Genomic DNA, 23,416 nt, shown 5'->3' on the forward strand with positions numbered 1-23,416 from the left:
CCGTAGTGTCGAACTCAATGACAAGAGGGGCCAAACTTTAAGTTGAGTTTCAGGACTAAAAAAATCTACATCTTTTGAACAGCCTTGTTTTAAAGAATAAAATGAACATCTAGCTTTAGCATAAATCATCTCTTGGATTCACCATGAGTTCCCTTTGAATACAGAGTGATGTTTCTCCTTGACGCACACAAATGTGTGACGTGGTGGCTCCCATGAGCTTGACCCATTAAAATATACAAAACCAATCTATCTTGGTGATCCAAAACCTACTTGGATCAGTCTGATTATTTTCTACATAGAAATGCATGGTGACTCTACCTTACTTTGTAAGTCATCAGAGGTGTTAGTTCCCAAGATCCCATTCTTTATGTTCCGAAGAGCACGTTATTTTAAAGTTTTCAATTATATATATTGGTAAATTAGTGTCAGAATTTGTTTTTTTATTCAATTTATAGTTTACACCCAAGTCATTTTATTTTGATGAAAAAGCGTCAATGTACTTTTTATTTAGAGTCACCATTTTAATAATATCATTATAGAGTCGCAAATAAAACGGTGGCCGTGGAATCGATTGATGGATCGCTAGCATCTCCCTGATTCAGACTCTATCCTTCCTTCTTTCTGGTCACACTCGTTCTGACTCCATCTCCATCATTTAATTCAATGATGAACTGAAAGGGTAATTTGGTGCGATTCCATTCATTAAATGGAACCCCAATATAAAACCATTTTAGACAAACCAAAGAAACACGTTTCTGGAAAGATTCTTCTTTTGAGCCTTGCTAAACTACGTAACAGATTTTGTTAGAAGATTTTTGAGAGCTTGAGAAATGCACAACCTGAGAAAACAATGCTGAAAAGCCCTGAAAATGATTTTAATTCTATCAAATCCTTTAGGAGGTGAAGTGATGATGACATAGATGCTTTGTGCAGTTTTTTGGATTTAAAGACTACCTTGTTTGTATCATTTGCATTAAGACATCTACAAAAACACCTTGGTTAATTATAAACTTAAGGGATATTCTATGTAAAACTAGGTGCGATCTTTTAAGTCTGCGAGGCGGCGCCTCACTCCCACACTTACTGCGATAATCAACATAATTTGAAGCACTCAGGCGCCAAGACATCGAGAGGAAACCTCATTTCCTTTCCACTTATGCAAAATGACCTCGCTCTCCCGGCTCAACCAATCAGATCGACCGGTTGACCTCAATATCCTGCTCCATCCGATCATAACATCTAAATGAGTTCTGGTGCAGCGTAGGTGTCACTAACTGCGGCTGGACGTTGTTAGTTAGTTGTTTTTTCCACATCCGCGCCCTTTTGTCCTCCTTTTGGCTAACTTTTGATTCACAGTAAAACTTTCTGGCCTTTCCCTTGAGAGTACAAACATGATGCTCAAATATTATTACAATTATTTCTGTTTTTATGGGCATTTAGGTCACAAAGTTTTACTGGAAGGATGGTTAGAACCCAACCTGAACTCCACCGTTTCCTCCCATAGTCCAAACAAATACAGTGGTGACTCTTAATTACAGATGAAATTGTAGGATTTTTTTTGATTGACTGGATAACTTTCCAGGTTGACCTGCTTCCCAAGTACATTAGTATGCTATCAATATTTGTGTCGTTCTATTACCGTCACAGATATAAATGCCAGTATTCACATAAATGTACGGTATTGACGCGTAAGGTCACGTTACAGTTTTTAATGGTTGGATTTAAAGCTGTATGAAAACATTATTTTCGTCATTGAGCACTAATCCAATAGTAGTTTCTAATTATGTACCATCAATGGTAAAAATAGACACATCTCAACCAATCACAGGTCGGCTCAGTCAGGGATTGATGGAGGCAGAGTTGAAAGATTGTCTAGTGTAGTGCAGCACAGTCATGAAATTTAAAACTGTGTTTTCTAATTTCCCTGTCTACGGCTATATTTGTCTACAGCTCATCTGGGTTTATTTTTGTTTTAATGGCTGTTATGTGTCGGAGATTTTTCATCATAAATAACATTTTTAAAATCAGAAGTTGTTAAACATTACTGTGATTTTTAGACACAAAACTTATACAAATGGATGAAATGGAGATAATAGTACAATTGGATTTTTCAACTTCATAACATTGTAAGAACTGTAAAATGACAAAATATTTTTAAATCATTTTCTTTGCCAATTTCGTAGTCCTTCTGAATTAAAAAAACAGGTTTAAACAGATTTTCTTACTGGACTCTCAGAAACTGCCCCAACACTGCTCTCTCACCATCTCAGTCCATCTCTATGAAGTCATTGCTTTTTAGATGCATTTTTGTGTCGTCAAAAAGCACGTGTCATATCGTCATCAAAGTACATTTGTTATTTCAATCATTCGTTATGGAGCTACATAACTCCAGATGCATGGACACGGAGCTGCTGTACATAACAATAATAACTATTTTTTCTGTAAAAAAACATCTTGGAGTGGACATCCACCAAAGCTAAAAAATTCAAGTGAAATGTTCCTGCCTTTTTTAGAACTGATATAATATAGATTATTAAAATTGGTTTTGGAAAAAGTATAATTTAGGAACCAAGTGACTTGGCCCTAAACAAAGATGGTGTTTAAATTTTCCAGATGGGATAAATCTTCAAGGAGTTACAGTACCTGGAAAGTGTGTTCAGACTTGGACGATGTTTGTATCCCTTTAAAAAAAATCTATCCTCCGCACAATACTTTTATTGTTAACATTAGCGGTATTTTCCCGGCCTGCCGTGCAAAGAATGCCGATGAATGGAAGCTTGTCGTTGCACTGAATTATTAAACGGTTGTAGGACGCCGGCGAATGCTCGGACAGAAAACACACTGAAACATTTTTCTTTCAAACTTCTCTGAAGTGGCTTCATAAGGATGACGCCTCACCAAGTGTCGGGTTGAGTTATAGCAACTCTGGCGGAGGAACACTTTAATTGATGTATGAATATGCAATTGCACCTCGATTCTGTGCCTGAAATCAATCAAGTAGACATACCGGGCTATTCTCAGCCCGGCTATTAGCGCACACTTTCTGGAAATATCAAATCGTTTTTGTCCAGCATCAGCGAAAAAAAACGCCTTCGTTCCAGTCTGTAAAGCTTTTGTTTACCTCAGATCAGAGCCAACAGCACCGCACTGCCAACATATTTATCCGCTATAACTGTTGAAGGAATTACAGCGTAAACAAATCCTACTCCTGCGTAGGTTTTATTTGCTCCAGCATCTAAAGTAAACCAACGGTAATTGCGCTGAAGGGATTAAGAGATTTGTTTTGGGATTGGAATGAGGTGAGGAAGCTGTGGTTTGAAAAAAAACATCTATAGTATTTGTTTTAAATAAACACGTTTACGAGGAGACATAAACTGGATTTTGCGTGCCACAGATTTTCGTTCATTTAAATATAAAACGGTGTGTTTATAATTAAATGTATAGTGATTAATATCATAATTACCTTTTAAAAATTCATTTATTTTTGCGTCTTATTTTGTATTCTTAAAATACTTTTTAAATAATCAAATATCTTACATTTTGAAGGTCAAATTATCTGTTAGTTGGATTTTTTTAATCATCAATCAATTTTTTAAATATTTAACACATGGTCCCTAAGTATTTTGCCTTATTGTACACCTTAAATATAATATCATTATGATATGAACTCAATACAATTATTTAATTAAAGGTCATTCTAAAAGCCCAATTAGGAAGTTATCTGAAAGAGTTTAACCAGTAATGGCAAAATAATAAAGGCTACAAAATCATTATTTAAATATGTATATTTCAAATAGAAGTACTTAATTGAATTAATTTAAAAGTCACAAAGACTCTTGGCTAAATAAAATAAAATAAAATCTAAACATTCACCTCTTAGTTTAGTGCTTTTATATAAAAAATGATCACCTAGTTATTAATTTAACATTTCTAATACTTATATCACAAATTACCCCTCAATAATATTTGCAAATATGTCCATCAGTGATGGTCTTAATATCATGCTTTATTTGCAACTATGTAAATAAAATTCAACTTGTACTCCATAATTCCTTAAAAGAATATATTAGAGTAATGTATTTATGTATTTGTATGTATTTATTACTGGACTATGTAGCACAGCGGTTAAAGAATAGAAGGCTTTAGTGGGAAAAGATGTGTGCAAAAGTGTTAGTTTGGTTAGGGTGAGGTTTCCACCCAAATTTCTAAGTTAAGTCAAGTAGTTTGGGTTAAAGTGTATGGTAACATTTGTTGAATGTTCATAGCAAATACCCAGACCTGTTGATGATCTGAAGGAGAGTCTTCAAATGTACAGTACGTGAAGAATTTCAATTGTGGTGGTTTTATTTATAAAAGGAGTATAAAACATTAACTTTCTTTTTTTATGAAAACAATTGACAAGATTTCTTGGACGACTTTATAAAGTCTATGCGTCCGATGCGCAATGATTTCCTTCACCGTCTTGACTTTGTCTTTTAATAAATGTTGAATGTTTGTATTTTATAAAAATCCTCACTCAGACTACAGATTGTTGCAAAGGAAGTCTTAATTTTGCGATTGAAATGTTCCCTAAAAAACTAAAAAAACAACAAATTCACCACAGAAGACAATATGTTTGACACTTGTATTCAGATTTAGGAGACTGTTCAAACCAATGAATAAATAATCCTGTCACGTCTTGATTGAAAGTCAATGATATTTACACATAAATAAAATAAAAATAATCTTACCACATTTGACATATTTTAGAATATGGACATTTTTCACCCTTTAGACTTGACAAAAATAGGGTTTTTCAAACAACGGATGGGAACACGAGGCTGTGGGCATGGATTGAATTGTAAACCTTTGAAACAAATTGATATTTACAACTCCGATCTTGGGAGTACTTGGACATTTTCGACTGTTGTTTTGACTGGAGGGCTTTTCACACACATACATTAGCTTCATCTTGTCTGTTACAGTTGTACACTTCACATTCTATATTGGACATGTGTCTTAACCTGGTTTTCTAATCTGAGTTGCTGCTTGGATTGCACCGTTGAAGATTCTACTGACGGGGGGAAAATGACACAAACATCAAACAGCTCACCAACAAATAAATACAAGGAAACATTGACATCTTACAACGGTGGAGGGGCTGAGCTTTCCCATAGTGCACCTCACGTGTCAAACATTAGTGTTTGTGTGACAAACTATTCAGGTGAAGGGGCTACGGAACAACACTTTGTTTCCTTTGCCGCCTGAGAAAATCATGTGTTTGACAGATTAACTACCAAAACTGATGGTGCGTAGAAGGATTTTGCCCAGGAACCTTGAGTTAATCATTAACCATATTTAAGTTAGTTGGGATAAAACAACACTCTTTTTTTTTTTCTTTGCCCTAAAGCCTTGTGGAAAACCTGACTTTGTAGTGCTGGGTGGTTTACAAGTCAACACGAACACAGATTTGTATTCCATCTGAATTTCTTCAGAGCCAGTAGATGGAACAACACTGTTTTTATACCACCCTTTGTCCTGTGGTTTGGTTGGTATATTGGATTTCTCTTTCTGAGTTAGGGATTGTGAGTAATGTTGAATCATCTTGACAAATTGTACGGGAAGTAAACTCCAGATCTGTTCCTTTTAACATGTTAAAAACCTATGAAGGCTGGACGGTGCCTTAACCAAACTGACTACCTTCAAATGCTTTTAGGTACTGGCCAATGTCTGCATTATGAGGATCTTGAGTTAATTCAAAATGGGTATTCTTAGTAATATGGTTGGTTTTGGCTAAAGCTGAGTTAATATCTAAATTGCAGAAAAATAAGAAGTAGCAAATATTTTCTAAGTTGGATGTGAAATGTTGGTTCATGAATTAGTATAATGCAAATATTCAATTAAAATGTATTTAACTTGTTTACACATTTTATTTAGTATATTTCCACAAAAAAAAACCCAAAGTCAATTAATTGTGCTTTCTGTTATAACAAAACTTTCAAAAAATCTGTGTGAATCAAGAAACGAACAAGATAATTCAATTCTAACTTAATTTACTTGTATTTGTTGGCAGTGGCTTTAAGCCTGAATTAAAGTCTTAATATCCATGACAAAGATTAAAGTATTGTTACAATAATTTATATAAATAAAACATTCATACCAATTGGAATAAAAAAGAAAATGGGATTAATAAATATTTTAATTCCACAAAACAAAAAAGAAAAACAATAGCTTAGCCATGTTTCTCAAATAACAAAATAAATGTTTATTATGTATGCGTAATGCAACTGTCAATGAAAGCTTTTACGTATCAAGTGTGATAAAATGTATAATATTGTTTTGTTAATTTCAAAATGTAAGCTTGTAAAATTGGAAATAAACAGTGATACCGCCCAGCACCACAATGTTAGTTTTTGGAAAACCTTGCTCAAACTTTGTACCGAACTCACAAAGGGGTGTCATTTTCTTCACTCGTTCCTATTGGTTGAAGTAGCTTGCAGTTTGGTGGATCACCACGTTACTGGAACTTCCTTAGTTAGAGAACAGGACCCGTATGCATTGTCAGCTCCCATTGGTTATAATAACCGAGGTGGCCTTGTGTCCCTGCATCTGCTCGGCTTGCATCCTCACATGAGAGGCCATGTCATACGGGGCCCCCCCACAGGCCAGGCCGGAGTAACTCCGCAGGCTCTCTGGGTCGTAGAGGTGTTCCAGGGAGTAGCCAGTCAAAGCATAAGCTGCCTGTCTGTCCAAAGATCTCTCTGGGGCTGAATAGAACAGAGGGCTCCCCTGGGATTGGGGCGGGTGAGGGGACAGGTCTGTCTGCATGTAGTCTTTTGTAAGCGGGAGACCTGACCGGAGCATCCCGTCGGAGCTGGGGCTGCTCAGACGAGACATCGATGTAGGGCTGGACGTGTTCTCGTCATTGTCATGGGGGCCCTGCACTTTGACGACCTGCCGATGATGGAGGCGTTCGGAGGGCAGGTCGATGCTGGGCGCTCCTGGTCCTCGACACACCACACTGGGCATGTTCAGCTGGGAGTGATGGGTCAGGGGGGACGGGAAACACGGACTATGAGCCTTAGCGAGGCTGGAGATATCCAGGGCCGGCTTGTGCTGCTGTAGACGCGTCTCCTCCTCTTTTATCATCTGCTGTGTGGCAAGAATAAGGGTCTCCATCTTACTCGGTTCTCGAGGGCTCGCTCGATAGTGGTCGCCATGGTAACGCTCGCCAGAGTCACTGGTGGACCCTCCTCCATCAGGTGAGCTCACGACACTCTCCTCATCCCAATGTCCTCGCCCTGAAATGATAAAACGTCCGTTAAAACCTGATTATCCCTTGAAAATACATGAACAATTGAAAAGATCGGACTGTCAAAAGGTGTGACGCGGCTCCCACAGACTCGCATAATACATGTCTAACATACCTGATGAAAGAGATGGAGTACGTTGGGATATCAAATAAATTCCAACATGGCTACTGTGGTGAGTAAAAGACCTCGAGACTGGCTTACGCTAAAACCTTGATGCGTCTGTATAATGGGAAATTTAGCTACAACGAATGTCTTGGAAGAACCACAGTGGGGGATGTTTCCCTGTTTGAGGATCTGAAACGTGAAATAACTTGCCTTTCAATTGGAGGCAATTTTGTGAACAGATGGTAGCAATCAGCACACTGGCAAGAAACGCCGTAAACAACTTTGCTTTACCCATAATAACATTTGGAAAACAGCTACCAGCAGAAGCATGGCCAAGGCTATTTTCAGAGACAGATGGTTGTGGTCTCAACCCTAACACCTCACCGTGAATGGCTCCGTGGTACGACGTGATTTCGTAGCCCTCGCTGTTTTCCGCAGAGCATTTTGGAAGAGATAACACCGAGCGCGTGGCGTCCCACCACACCTCTCTGCCCGACTGAGGGGTGCCCAGGAAGTAGCGCCCGCCCTGGCACCGAACCCGGTCGCACGTCGCCGTGTGAGAATGGGCTTGGGCGTGAGCGAGGTCCTCCTCTGATAGACCGAGACCGTAGCACAGAGAGCTGGGATCTGGATACAGTCGGTAGGCACATGATGCCTCTGTGGCTTCGGTGGGATCCAGTTGCTGTGGTGATGCCGACTCCGTCAGCGGGCTTCCTCCCCATTGGCTGTCTTGGTCCGACTCTGAACGCTCCGGATTAAAAGCTGAAAACTGCTGCTGAGGCAGAATTGATCGATTTTAGATGTCGATCGGTCGGATATTAGACAACAATTGACATCTGCCGACTTGTTACCTGGGGGTACGGGGACGCTCTGGCTTTGGCCTTTGTCTGGTTTAGACGTGACTTGGCACTCTTCCTGTCGTCGCTGTGGCTCTCGGCGTAGGGGAAAGCTGGTTTTGTTGGGCTCATCTGGTCCAAAGACAGCTGCATTCCCTTGTACTCCGTTTCCCTTTGAATAAAAATGTGAAACGTCAATATCTACTGTATATATTTAAACTGATGCAGAACTTTATTTTTTTGTTATAGTGACGTAGTGGTGACAGATAAGGTAGAGTTTAAGATCTGGCATAAAAATGGCCACCATATACATCCTCTCCTTTGTGTTGTTTTCGTGAAGAATTTTTTTTCCACCACAGAGAAAAATCATGTGGCTAGGAGAGCCATACACAACTCATTTCACTTCCGTTGCCATACATTTTTTTTTCTATTAGTTACCTGTGAAGGTTAATAACATACGAGATATTCCAGTCTATGACTATAGAGAAAGATGGATAAAAAATAGCTCATCATGAAAGCTTGTTGTGTGTACAATGGAAGGATATTTGAGATACATTTTCAACATCCTGTAACCAGAGAGAAAAGGAATGAAAGGCATATTTCTATATTAAACTCGTAGAATGTAGTGCGATGTATTAAGAAATACTGGTCGTATCTTTATTTGTTTGCTTCTTTTGCAAAAACAACTTCATAACATAGTGACATTGTTTAAGGAGAGAGTCTTTAAACGTTACCTTAAGCCAACACAGAGCAGCTTCAGTATTCAAGTGCCAATTTGTACCATTTCTTAATTACTTTAACAGCGTCTCTCTGTAAAAACATTCCATCTCCAGCATAATCAGAACCGTAATTGGCATACTTGTGTACTTGAGCAGTGGTTAAGTAAAATTGTTGTCAACAGTTTCAGGTCTTGTTTATTTAAACGAATGACTTGGAAAGACTAGAAGTGGCATGTCAAGGCAGGTGGAAACTATTTTGATCATGTGTGTGAACATCTTTCTTTGATGAAAGACAAATGTATGGGGACTGGTTTTTACAACCTCCAGTTCAATGAATAAGAGAGAGACGGCATCGAATGACAGCAGAGTGCTACGTTCATGAAAGAGAGAACAAATCAAACCCTGTAAAAGTTAATTTATGATTTAATTATACATCCAAAAACTTACATTTATGTATTTCAGGGTGAGGACTGTGTGGTCTCCTCAATATATTATTCCCCATACAGTGCTTTTTGTAGAAATAATAGCTTGTTTTATATTTATTTTTTTATGACTCAATCAAACTTGTCAACCACTTCAGAAAGCGCCATGTTTGGCAGCTTATTGTCCATCAATAGCTCCCATGTGATTTCCCCAAAATATTTACCAAGACCATATATTTAATATGTTGTGAATATGGTGTTGTTAAGGCTAGTTTTAGATCTACAGTAAGAATGCTTATACATTTCCAGGACCTGTATGATGGTCCGACACTTATGGGAACTTGATTGAATCAATAACAAACGCTGGGTATTTACAACAACTTGAATTCTGGGGAAATTAAATGATCAAAGAAGGAGGTATTGTAATTATTTTTTAAGCACAGTGGGGTATACTATTATTTTGCAGGAACCAATTCTGCTAGTTGTCCCACTTAAAAAAAAACCTACAGGAAATGTTTAACCTACGTCATTGCAACATTTCTGCACTATTTTACAAATACATTCTTTAAAAATCATACAATGTGATTTCCTGGATTGTCTTTTACATTCTGCCATATTTTTCATTGGACTTGGAAAATATGCCAATCAATCTACCTTACCTTCACTTAATGTGTACCGTGACACATTCAAATAAAGACACTGCTTCTGCCCAGATAGGCTGATGTTGCCTAAATCTGTAATACTATTTTTAGAAGGCATTGTAGGTACAAATGCAGTTATTTCTGTAAATACTGGGATAAATTCTACACATTTTTTTAGAACATTCTAAAAGCTCTTTTAACTTTAAGGCACACAACTAGTGTTTTTTTTTTTAAGAAATACCATACAGTCATTAAAGGGTCAGCCTCATAATTCAAGTAAAAGTTCTCACACTTCGCGGAACTTAAGAAGCTTGTTGACAGTTAAACATTAAATTTGTGTTGTGTAATCATTACCCAAATCTGTTCTGCACTCGGTGACACTTCCCTAGTGTAGATCAGTTTAACTAAAATCCTCAGAACCAAAGCAGGTGTTTTAACAATTCAAGCTTGTAAGGCTTCAAAAGGACCTTATCAGTACGTTCAGGTGCTACATCTGGCCCCCCGGACCTCAAATTGCTGTGCCAATACTCGTGTTCCATTGATGTAGTTCTGACGTCTTGGACATCTTAACCCACTGTCCTGTGTTTGAACTCAGTCGGGGTGTCACTGTAGCGGGGGGTGCAAAAGAGTCCTGTGTCAAGCGTTCAGCAAACATGAGCCTATTCTTAACTTATCACATCAACAGTATTTAATAGCAGCTGCCTGGCATTTTAAACCCCTGTGGCCCCTCCCTGACCCCGCACAGCCAGCCTCTTTAATACGACTCTAAATCTGAACCCAGCCTTTATGTCGCACACCTCTCGGGGGCAAGGTGATGTTTGTTTAGCAAGTGCACACGTGAGCATTATTTGCTCTTACAGGTATAGTTACAGTGGGAGGCGTTGCCTCCTATCTGTGGCCCTCGCTGACTTGTGTCTGGGCCAACAACGTCAGACCTTTTGTGCAAACCCCGGCTATGTTAGACGAATTCCACCTCGGGGTCAAACTCGGAGCACCTTGTCTCACCGAAATATGCCGCAAGAAAACGCACCAACATGGTCTATTGATTGATTGCAGTCCCTGGGGAAGTCTTGTGATAAAACCTCATATTTAAAGTGTTAACTTTGTTACTGGACCATGCCTTAGAAACTAGCACTATTCTGATTACAATGATGGCCAAGATTTGATTTTAGTTGTCACCATTAGCTAGTTGAGCCAAATGTTAAGTAGCTATAATATTACTATATTCTTTTCCACAATACTGTATCGATATTCCACAGCACTGTATCCATTTATGATTTCCCAATTGTATTTTATGCGTTACCATAGTTTTATATGTTTTATAGATCGATAGGGTGTTAAAAATTATATAATTCAATGTTTTTATTTAAAATTGACATGCAAATATTCCCACAGTTTTCATTACTGTTTTGCGATTGGTCGCTAAATGGCAGAAGTCATTACATCCTTTACGGACAAATGAACAATGAAATACTGCAATATCCAGGCCTTATCTGAGTACGAGAGGATACATTAGACTCCAGCAGCTCTTAATGCTGATTTCTACATATTTTGGTTTGAAAACAAACTGTTACGACTTTAACTGACTGTTAAGAATCATTCGGTCTGTAAATTCTGTAACATTGGAGTAAGGTACTCCACAATACTACAAATATTTCCTTGTTCCTACAGCATCATAATATATCAGTACATCTTATCTTTGACACTGTATCGTGATACGTATGATATCGCCAGATTCTTGCCAATACACACCTCTAGCATCCATGCATGTGGAAGGATTGTGTTTGTTTGAATGGCAATAATAATAATATAGTAAATTAATACTAAAATGGCTCAAGATGTTTGTCGTAAGTTTAGGCATTAGTTTAAATTAACTTTTAAGAATGCAATTGATGCACCTTTAGTCGAAATGCATCCAAACCCATGAATTTGGAAACCGTTATTCGAACAGACCCAGGCAGAGTGTGGCACAGGGACCACATGTCGTGTAAACTTGCATCCCTGGCTACAATATTTTTTTTATTACTCATTTGAAGCCGTCACAGGACTAGCTGCCTTGCATTGATGGGATCAATAGCTGAAGTGCATCCTTGAGCATGCGCCAAACTTCAAACAATCACATGTATTGGACACGCAAACACACCGTGTTGATCATCTAAAGCTAACAAGGGAAAATCTAACGTCTATGAGATGGCTATTGATTCCCAGTTCACCATCGGATCGATCCCTGCTTTCTTTAGACCCCGGATCGATGGTGACAGTAGAGGTTTTTGATGGGGTTGAACCCTGATGTTTGCCTTGTTTGTCTCCAAGGGCTCAAGTGTGGTTCGAGCTGTCATAACAACGTCTGAGCTGTGTGGATTTGTAGAGATGAGAGGGTTTACGAACAACATCTTTGGATGGTTTCTTCAAGACAATCTGCTGCTACAGCAGATGATGATAAACATCGTAAAGAATGGTTTGGATGGTAATTTGTCTTATTATTAAGAAAAATAGCCTCTTTTAGATATTGTTTCCATAGTTTTTGCGAGATTTGTATGTGGAATATTGCCAAAGATAGCGGTCATTTTCTAAAGATCGCAGTAGTGCATAATCTTTAAGGCGATTTCTCATCATACTTAAATGTGATGGTTTTGTAGTATTTGACTACACCATGTTTTAAAACATGATCCTCTTAAAGTATGGGCGATTATTCATCCTTCACATTTTATGCTGTGACTCTTATAGGGGCCGTCAAGCCAAAAGAAAAGAAGGGACACGTTATTTTCAAAATTAATATATTAAATTTAAATTAAATTGTGTATTGCAACTATTGCAAAAATATTTAAATATATTTTATTGAAAATAAAATGCATCAACTGCAAAGTGTTACAATGCCATAAAATAAGTTGTAATTCATTTCCTATAAATCCACTTCAAAATTTATGTAAAAGGCACTTTATTTTCCCAAAAATGTAAAAAAACGACAAATAAAAGGAAGAAAATATGTCTTTGAAAATAAGATCTTCAACAAGTTATATGTAGAGTTGAACTAGTCATCGTTAATGGTCAGTTTTGTATTATTTTGACCTCATGAGGGCCGTATAAATAGAGTGTAGGGCCTTACTTTGCCCAGGTCCGTCTTAAAGCATCCGAAAATTACAACATATAACTGACGTTGGAAAAAAACCACAACACTGCAACTCACGTGAGGACGTAGTTGACGCTGACGATGCAGTGCGGTCTGGACGAGCGGCTGTTGTGGACGATGGTGGCGTAGCTCTGGACCCAGACCCAGCCGCCATGTTTGGCCAGGAAACGGTAATACTTGGTGGTGACTTGACCTTTAACCAACACTGATGGGAAAAACCAAAAACGAAAACATATTTTTGTTCGGCTCAACAACTTAAAAAAAAACGTTCATTTTTTTCTAGCTCAGAAATGTTCACTACATTTGCTGACCTCACAAGTGTGGATAAATGTTTAAATTGTTGTTCTCAGCAGCTACATTTCATCATGACAGCATCTCTTCAAAACATATACGCTAAGATTTCCGCCTCTACCTTGTTGTTTTTTCATCTGTCACTTTGATTAGCGGACATGCAAGATATGAGGCAGATGTTGTTTCTTTTCTACAAAGATTGTTTTTATCTATACCAGACCGGATTAGAGAGACGGTTCGTGCAGGAAGCGACGGAGCAGGATTGTTACTCACGGAGATGGTGCGCACAGCGGAGGTGGAAGATGTCGCAGCTGTGGACATGATGGTACAGAGTTTTCTCAATCAAATCCTGCGGCTCGTAACCAGTCAGTTCCGCAACCCTGCGGTGGAACACGCATTAAAACACGCAGCTTGTATTTGGCTTTTTGTTACAGATTTCGGATGAAGGGTGGTTTGAATTATTTTATAATAATCACGGAAAACACACTTTTAATTAGAAATATTGAAGCACTCGTCGCTGACCTGGAGTCCAGGAAGATGAGCTTCATGTCCAGGCTGGCTCTGAACATAAACATGTTGCTGTGGAGCTTGATCTCGGTCACGGCGCTGGGCGGGAGGGAGTGACCCACGGCTACCAGGCCCACGTTCTGGTAGCAACCCTCGAAGGGTGACATGTCCAAACTGTACTGGCGGATCTTCAAGTAGCCGCTGCAGTGAATCACCTGCAGAGACAAAGGATACTTTAAAAAAATAAATAATTGTATGGCGTCGCCGACATCAGAAAGTGGTTAGTTGTCTGAAAACAATTTTGCTAAAGAAGCTGATGTGAAAATAGTAAACAGATGTTTACTGTCCTTTATAATTCCTTGAGGTTTACAGATGTTTTTGATCAGAAATAAGAAGGTAAAAGCTTTCTGAAACTGAGTATGTTTGATCGACAATAATAGTTTTTGATTTGTTTTTAAACTCAAGGCTTTTTATAAACTATCAGGCACAAATGAAGTTACCTCTGGATTCATAAAAAAAATATATTGGAATTGACTACAGTACAATTCGAATCAGGGGTTTAGATGGAGGTTGTTGTTATTTAGACTGTATTTCAAATTGATTTGGGCAGTTTTCTACCAACCTTGTATCCACCACTGGTCAGGCCCGCATTCCGTTTGGCCAGAACACACTTCATCCTCAAGAAGAAGGAACGCTCCACTTCATATTCTGCAGAAAACCAAAGCGATTAAAAATGTTTCCAGACACGTGGGAAGCAATAAAATATCTTGAGGTTAATGGCGGGTAGAAGATGACGCTAACTTGAATGAGGTCATCGTACCTTGCACGAAATGAGAGTGATAGGGCTGGTGTGGCGTCAGAACCGCGGTCATCTCGTCGTGGTCAGCGGGGTGAACGTATTCATAAATGCTGTTCCCGGTCAACTCTACCTGTTGACAATAACTCATGTCATTAACACGCCTGGAGACACAGGTCTAGCACGCGGTGGACAGTAAAAGCGGACCTGAGACAGTCCTAGATGGACCGAAGCCGTTTCAGAGATGTACATGATCTTCCCGTCCGGGGCCACGACGAAGATGAACCCGTCCAACGTCTGTGAATGGAAAAAGCTCATGATAGTGTTCTTGGAATACTTTAAACACTGAAAAAAATGTCTCACCTGAAGTAAATGTGACCCCAGTTCTCGTCCAATATTGTCCAGAGATCTCGATCTGTGACCCCAAGCTTCACCCAAACCTGTGTAGAAGTCACACGTGTCTTATAACCATCGTTTTACCGTCAAAACATCACATTTTTACTTACTACTTGTACACAACATTGAAGAATAAATAGTATATTTTATTTCGTCACTCCAGCAACATTGTTTTCTTGTTTTAAATATTACTATAATTGTGTTTAATTGTTGCATTTTCCATATATATATATATATATATATATATATATATATATATATATATTAAAAAGTATTTTAAACTCAATTGTTTGTTATTCAAATCAAAATTCTTAAATTTAACTACTTATTGTTGAGCAAAACTAGACATTTTAATATTACTTTTGAAGAATTTATCTTCTCTTTTTTGTCAAAAATAAATTGTAACGTCACTGCACTATATTTGCCATTTAGGATCATTGTACAGCTAATATTAAATGGAAATAATGCGTTTTTAAAACTCCGATTTTTTTTTTATTAATCCAAGATTAGATGATAAAATGCAAAACTTTTTACTTTTGCTATTACAGGTTAATGTAGGAAGTAAAAAAAAGTAAATAACAAAATCAAAAATATCTTATTTTATTGTTATGTTTTTGCATGATTAGTGCAGTATTATCCAGATTTATTCTACTACCTCCTCTAACAGTAACAAAGTATACACATCTCACTAGCAACAGCAACAACATTTTTACAACAATTCCAGTCAGTTGGTTTCCAAATTCAATCCTATATATAAAAAAAAATAAAAATCCTGCTCAACATCTTTAGGACGTGTAAAGTTGCAGCGTCGAGGTGCTGCGATAAAAGGTGTCAACAAATGGAACCCATTTTTCTTTCCTGGATTAAAATGCTTTCCTTTCAAGACTGGGATTATCAAGGATTATTTTTAAAAATGGTTTTCCAGGTAGTGGGCGTCCTGCAGCCGAAACACAGCTGACGCACTGTTGAATGAACCTGTTGGTCCAACAACTGACAAGTTTAACTCTGTCCTCCACAGATGTTGATTTAACTCAAATTATATTTTTAGGTAGAATGCAGGGTCAACTGATACACACTTTACATTTAGAAACAGGTCAGTTTAGGAATAGTTGTAAATACAATTGGTGAATGAATAAATCAATAAAAATGAAAAGAAAATTAAGAAGAATCATGCTATTATTTCATTCTAGATCTTTTCTTGACATTGATATTTGCACACAGTATTTCCATTTTAGTATCAAGTATTTTTTTTTTTGTAGATTGTCCTGAATGTTCAAGGCAGAGCAGACCAATCCTTAAAAATATTCCTAGATCCAGATGACCATCTAAAAAGAGTCATTGAAAATAAGATTTAAATCTTATCATAATCTTTTGGAGCATCTAGTTTTCACTTTATTTACTAAATATACGTCATTTTCAGACTAATGAACAAGGTGTTCCTCCTTTAGCAAATGTTTTGTATCCAGTGTTTATTAAGTTGATGTTCAATAATTTGCCGTATGATTTGTGTTTTACACTCGCCCGTATGTATTTTGGACTTAGTAGTACTAATACAAACTCAATTTGGTGACAATGTAAGTCCTCATTGAGAACAATGGACCAACAAGATTATACAACGATGTAGACGATAACAGCGGTAACATGACGGCAACAACAACAACAATGACTCAACAGTTAGGACAGCAACAGTGCTAGCTTCTGGGCTACTAAAGACAATATTTTCAAGACTAAACCACAGGCGGAAGAGAATTCGTTTTTTTTAACCAATGGAAGTGTTGTTTTTTTTTGTCCAGATCTCAGCAGGTTTCTTTGACTCCGTGCCTGAGAAGAGGACGCATCAATTAGGAATAAAAAAGGCCCCACAAGGCTTCTAATCACCTAAAGCCATGCAAGCAGCAGACACACACACACACTCTCACACTCACACACACACACACACACACACACACACACAACCTAGATGGCTTTTGAAACGGCAAGAAACAAGCTTCCATGAAATCAAACCTCAATCTGGCAGCCATGTTTAACACGTCAGCCGGTAGTATCGCTGCTGAACGATGTAACATAAACGGCTCGGAGAAAACACTAAAGATACATTGCTGGATTATTTATCACTAGATTTTCACAGCGACAGAAACCTTCAGAGTAATGGATAATTTTTAAATGCCTTACACTATATATTATTCTGAAGGTTTGTTGAACATGTACATTTAAAAAAACAATGCGTTAAATTACTAGAATTATTTCTTTATTTAAACATGTTTTTGTGTGTAAACAAATGTTTCTTAAATCCATATATTATTAAGTTCTTGTTAACGAAGACTACATATATAAAGTGGGACTTATTAAGATTTAAAATAACTTTTTTTTATTAATAGAGTTGTATAATAAAATAACAACACATGTTTACTGTTGTTTCTAATCATTTTCAATAATAATATACAATTATCCAACCTTATTTTGATTAAAGGTATTATTGATAAATGGGATAATGATAAACACGATTTTGCTGATAGGAAGAAAAGGTAGAATTAAAAAAAAATGTATATAAGAATTAAAAAAATAAGAATGAAAAAATGATAAACCATATTCAGGTTTGCAGAAAGTGTGAATCCTGAAAAGAAAATCTGCTTTTTATATATTAAAAAATAATATCTGGAAATTAACATCACAACTGCAGCAGCTACTGATCTTTTTGCTTTGAATATCGTCTGAATATTTTGTAATCTTGTACAAATAATGACACAAATAAAAAATATTGTCCATTTTTAATTTTACAGGAGTGTCCTCTTTTTATAATAATTTAGCAGAATAAAGTTAGACTAATTTAGAAACGGCAGCTTTAGTTTATAATGTTAAATACGAATATATAAAAATAGATGGTGTCAAAAAATGAAATAAATAAAACCGAATTAAAAATAAAAAGAATGATAATGGTTTGAGCCAATTTTCAGATGGTGATAATATGGCGGGTGGTTCAATAATAATAATAATAATAATAATACATCGAGTTAAATTATGGCCCTCGTAAAATTAATACATTATTATGAAGAAGAAGGGGGTAAAATCTTAAAATAGGAGGGTGAAAAATAATTACTTAAAAGGCCGATGTAGCACAATAAAACATCTATATTACGCATCATACATTAACAATAATAATAAATAATAATAATTTTACATTGATATCAATAATATACAAAGCAACGAAGGTTTTAATATACATTTAACAAAAACCTAAAATACAGGAAAGTTCAACATTAGAATCGTCTGTTTCTCGCGGAGGCCTGTCCTGAATCAGGGTGTGAAGGGTGCGCGTGTACCAGGAGGGTCTGGACTCACCCTGCGGGAAGACGATCCTCATCTTCAGGTAGCTGGTGGTCAGTCTGATGATGGACGCCTTGTCCAGCTGGGACGTGATGGCCGACGGCAGCGGCAGCATCTTGGCCAGCTCGTAGAACTCGCTGTTCTCCTTTTCGCGTCTAGTCCGTGCGGCAGTCTTGGACTTCTCCTTCATGTCGGCTCCGTAAAGTCTCCGTGTGCTGGTCTGTTATGGGGGTCTCAAGGCGAACACGATCCGGTCCCGCTCGTTCACTCATCCTTGCTGCTGCGGACGGTGACGGCCAACACGCTGTCTGTGACGCAGCCGCCTCGGAACCGCTGGATTCTGTCCATCACCTGCACAAATAAAAACAAACAAGGATCAACATAAATATTTACACCCGGGCCATAAAGAGAACTTTTAAATAACAAACGTTTTTTAAGTCACTGGAGGTTCAATTTCTGCGTCCTTGAGTGGTGTTGAAATATCCTTGAGCAAGACATTGTACTTTAATTTTATTTTAAGGTAGAAAGAAATTGAATGTATTGACCGCGATTTAATATTAAATGTACATTTTTTTCAGTTCTTTAAATTGTATTTTTTTAAAATTTTGTTTAGTGTCTAAAAAAAATAAATGTAGTACACTTCAAGCTAAAAATATAAAGAAGGCATATTCATTTTCTAAGCCATTTAAACAGTAAAGATTAAATAAATACATTTTAATATTCGTTTAAAAAAACAATGGTGATAAGGATTCGATTAAATATTGTTCCTTTCCACATTTTATTTAAGTTAAATCCACACAAAATGGGCGACATTTGATTTTGTTTTTTTCTCCCAACACGGAATTAAAACTGTAAAGCGTGACTATAGTATATATTATAAATCTTTGTATAGAAGTAATCCATTTGAAATAATTGATACTGAATTTTAAATATTCAAATGCAAGAATACTTTTTACACTAGCAAAAAAAGGGATACATATTTTACGATAATAATATTGATAATAAAAAGCGAAAATGATTCCATAACTTAATGAATTTAATTGAGAAAAGAAAATACACATTAACGTATTTCATAAAACCATACACACAATACTACACTATATTTGAAGGAAAGAAACAATAATTGTTCAAGATCAAAATGAAATGTCACAGCAGCTACACAAATTCCATAATATTAATAATGCAAAAGAAAATGTAAAAAAAGGGTTATCATTGTATTATTTATATATTGGTTATATTGAAATCGCTTTAATTGTATTTAACTTGAATTTATTGTTTCTCCAGCATAACATAATACTATTGCATTTTTTCCCCCCAATGCTATCGAGTGTGTGAAGATTTTATTTTCCGTATGAAATATTCGTCGATAATCCCGGTCTTCGCTGTGAAGGAATTCGATCGAAGGCGCTTCGGTCGTGACGATGAAACGACGCATCGGTTCCGGAGAAAATACCGAGTCCAGTCTTAAATGCACCGGTTCTGTCATTTTTAGCGAACAAAAACCGTTGACCGAGTCCTACAGTCGTGCGTGTGTGTCGGTGTCTGTCTGTCGCCCTCACATCAGAATCGATCCTGCGGCGGTGGAGTCCTGCAGCCCTGCTGGGAATTTCACCTGTCCTGATCCGGGTTCACCAGTCGTCCCAGTTAACTTCGGAACTCGGCTCCTCGTGGGTTTTTCCACACCTGGACGGGCGATCGGAACCGTGCACAGCATACACCTTCCCAAATTATAGACGAGAGCAACGAGTGGCGGTCGAGTCCAACAAGCCTGGTCTCCTCCACTATCTCAATGTCCCTCTGTGGAGCCGGAGTGGTCCCTCCCACCTGTGGCTGTTTCGGGCTTCCCATTGGCCGGGAGGCTCAGGCTGCCGCGCTCTGATTGGCTGCCGCAGGTGGGCGTCGCTCGCAGCTTTCAGAGCTGCTGTTTGTGTCATTAGCGCCGAGATCAGGGATCAAACTGATACAAAGATAGAACATTATTTCGTTTTTTAACACGATTCAAGCATCTACAGGGATCATTACCACTTGATACAAAAGTAGACGCTCTGTCTAAAAATATTCTATTCTTTTTTATTTTATTTGTACGACGATATCTTTAAGATAAATATATATAATGCACTTTTCAATTAATATATACATAATATTAAAACAAATATTAAGGCAAATTTACTCTTTTTTGATTCTCGTTTTTTTTACCAGGATGGTAAAAATATTTAAATTACTAATTCAAGGAAATAACCAGATAACATAAGATAAGAGCGAAGTTATTGATCACTCAATAGTGAAATTCACTTCTTGCAGCATAAAAAACAAACAAAAAATATATATAACCAGAAATCTTAAGCCACTTAATACTTTTAAGTTATTATTTTGTTCCTCTTTGCGTGTTTAAGTTTATTAAAAAAAAATGCATTACACTGTGCGATGGTTACAACTTGTATATAAGGAGATCCTTGCCCTGTTGATTTTATTTACACACACTTTTCAAACTCACATTTTAATTGAAATAAATCAACAGGATTGGACACAAATAAAATATATATATTATTTCTCAACCTAATTCATTCTTAGTTAAAAAAAATGTAATACAAAAATTAATCGAGTAATGTAAGAAATCAAAAATAAAATGAGTAATGTGGCATAATAAAAGTAGTTTTATTTAATAAGCGCTATTACATCCGTTTGAAGTAAATTCTATAATATAAAACATACTTAAAATCGTGATCGGAGTAGAAAATGTAATGTTTTAAATAACGTTTTTTTTTATTATAAAGTCGTCTTAAATAAAATAAATAAATAAATATTTTAAGTTGATACAATTAAAATAAAATGAAAAATGTGTAGAATTACGTGTGTTTATATATATATATATATATATATATATATATACTGGATATTTCACAGAGAAATGTGTAGTTTCTCTTCTCTGTGATCTCATCGAGTGTATATCTGCTGAGAGCAGCGAGTCGTCTCCAGTTTTGGTTTCCATCAAACACGTTTATCTGAGGATTAATTCCCGCGCCGTGACTCAGACGAGCGCGCGGCGGTGCATGTCGTGTTTTAATTAGATGGCGGGCACTCGCTCAAGTGGAGGGTGTGAGGGGGGGGCGAGGGGCGCGCACAGTGACGGGGGCGAGGACGCAAGACGGTGAGCTCATTACGCACATAATTAGTCTTGAAATTGCCGCCGCATCCTGTCGTAATTGAAGATCCTCCTGCTGCTTCCCGCGCCTGGTCACGTGTCACAAGCCTCTCTGCAGCGCGGGAAAAAAACAACAACAAATTGGCAATCAAAAAAAAAAAAAACAGTGCCACGATTTTATTGTTTTTATTCCTTCTTCTTCTACGGACTTTCCCTCTCAAAGTCGCAGCATTATCGCCTGATGTTGTCTCATCTGTTTATTCTTTGAAGTCCAAACCCCGGCGCTTGATCCAACGGTCCCTGTGACAAATCCTTAGTCCGCCTTAGCTCTGATTTCCTTCCGATTTTTTTTTTTTTTTTTTTACACCAGTCAGCCTCGGGTCAAAGGTCGACACGGTTTATTCACGTTCGAGATTCTGAGAGTTGAAAAATAACGTTTCCCCTGCTTTGTTTGTGCGGCGGTAAATGTGAGTTTAACGACGATAGTAACTTGATAGATGATGGATAAAGATCGTTACAAATAATCAATGGGACTCCAAGTTAAAAAAATCCAATCGTAACAACAAAACCAACAACAGAGTAAACAGGAAAAAGCAAATTTATACATTGAAAATAAGTGTTAGTTAATTATTTTTCTTTGTGGTTCCAAACTTTTATTTTATTTTTTTTAAATCGAACCTTCTCAATATTTATTTCCTCCTTAATTTACCCTTGCAATACACACATTGTTTAATAAATTACATAATATATTATTTAGAAAATAAATATATATATAAAAATAACTTTATATATCTCTAAAACATTTTTTTTAGAGATATATAAAGTATATATATATATGTATATCTATAAAAACAACTATTCTAGGTAGAACTTTATTGATCCCTCAGTAGGTCTCTTTCGGGAAATTGTTTTTCCAATTAGACACAGCAATACAAACGATTATTCATAAAAATAAGTACAAAGAGAAATAAAAATAATGAACTATTCTACATTGGTATGTAAAAGTATTAATCTGGGACAATGATTTAATTCTTAAATAAATATAAAATATAAATAATAAAGATAAAATACAAACAAAAACATTCTGGTTTACATTTCAAGTATTCTAAAAAATGTTATATATATATATATATATATATATATATATATGACTAAAGTGTAGATAAAAGCAGCAAGTATTGTGTTTTTTCTTGGATATACTTGTCTATACAATAGTAATTTATTTTTAATAAAGAAAATCATGGATGTGTAACATGGTGAAAGGGATTTTTCCTGTGTTTGTCTGTAGGTAATTGAAAATTATTAAATTGCATTATTACATGGCACTTAAACATCTACTGTATATGCGGGAGGAAATTACATCATCGCATCATGTCATGACAGTTGGATTTACAAATCATAAAAACTGACCCTGATAATCAAGACTAAAAAAGTTATCCAGCCAGTTGTGCAAGGAAGTGTGTGTGCAGGAAATGACTGCAGCATATTGGGAAATTCACCTCAAGCTCAGGCAGCTGGTGGAAGATTTACTGTGCCTGGACACCCTGTTAATGCCCCACCACGGGCGATCGCAACAGGGGGGTCAGCTCTCCCCTCCCTCGCTCCACCACCCAAGTCTCCCCCATTCCTTGGTTTTTATTGTCTTTTTCCTTAAATCTCGGTCTCTGTGGGAAACCAGACATGACAATCTGGAGATGGAGATGGAAGAGGAGCCGGGGATGAAGGTTATTTATAGAAGGAGGCGATGAAAGTGGGAGAGAGAATTGCAACCGAGTCACTGCATGTGAGTCCAAACAGTAATTAGCCAGCGTTCAT

General features: G+C 37.0%; 1 protein-coding gene across 2 annotated transcripts; it reads right to left on the minus strand.

Annotated features, from left to right (window-relative positions):
• Nucleotides 1-4,641: 4,641 nt before the first annotated feature.
• Nucleotides 4,642-20,160, minus strand: LOC148067374 (single-minded homolog 1-like). 2 transcript variants are annotated; one of them, XM_087805425.1, is made up of 12 exons: nucleotides 20,072-20,160; nucleotides 18,475-18,810; nucleotides 15,103-15,179; nucleotides 14,947-15,036; nucleotides 14,764-14,872; nucleotides 14,566-14,651; nucleotides 13,959-14,158; nucleotides 13,710-13,816; nucleotides 13,203-13,350; nucleotides 8,249-8,405; nucleotides 7,782-8,172; nucleotides 4,642-7,280 (listed from the first exon to the last, which is right to left on the minus strand). In XM_087805425.1, exons 2-12 carry the CDS (start codon nucleotides 18,647-18,649, stop codon nucleotides 6,541-6,543), a joined length of 2,280 nt encoding a protein of 759 aa, XP_087661551.1. In that variant the 5' UTR covers nucleotides 18,650-18,810; nucleotides 20,072-20,160; the 3' UTR covers nucleotides 4,642-6,540. The 2 variants fall into 2 exon arrangements, with proteins under 2 accessions (XP_087661551.1, XP_087661550.1); XM_087805424.1 differs by having other exon boundaries at nucleotides 7,782-8,169; nucleotides 14,947-15,179; nucleotides 20,019-20,160.
• Between the last annotated feature and the right edge of the window lie 3,256 nt (nucleotides 20,161-23,416).

The sequence above is a fragment of the Callionymus lyra genome, chromosome 13 (assembly GCF_982586985.1).
Source record: "Callionymus lyra chromosome 13, fCalLyr1.hap1.1, whole genome shotgun sequence".
In the NCBI taxonomy this organism is placed as follows: domain Eukaryota; kingdom Metazoa; phylum Chordata; class Actinopteri; order Syngnathiformes; family Callionymidae; genus Callionymus; species Callionymus lyra.

Bases quoted from the DNA above. Each gene is read 5' to 3' on its own strand.
- LOC148067374 (XM_087805424.1), bottom strand. From the start codon at position 18,649: ATGAAGGAGAAGTCCAAGACTGCCGCACGGACTAGACGCGAAAAGGAG. The intron at 8,406-13,202 runs GTGAGTTGCAGT...TTTTATTCAAAG, and splicing joins AGCGTCAACTACGTCCTCAC to GGAAACGGAGTACAAGGGAA. The intron at 8,170-8,248 runs GTAACAAGTCGG...CTGCCTCAGCAG, and splicing joins GAGCGTCCCCGTACCCCCAG to CAGTTTTCAGCTTTTAATCC.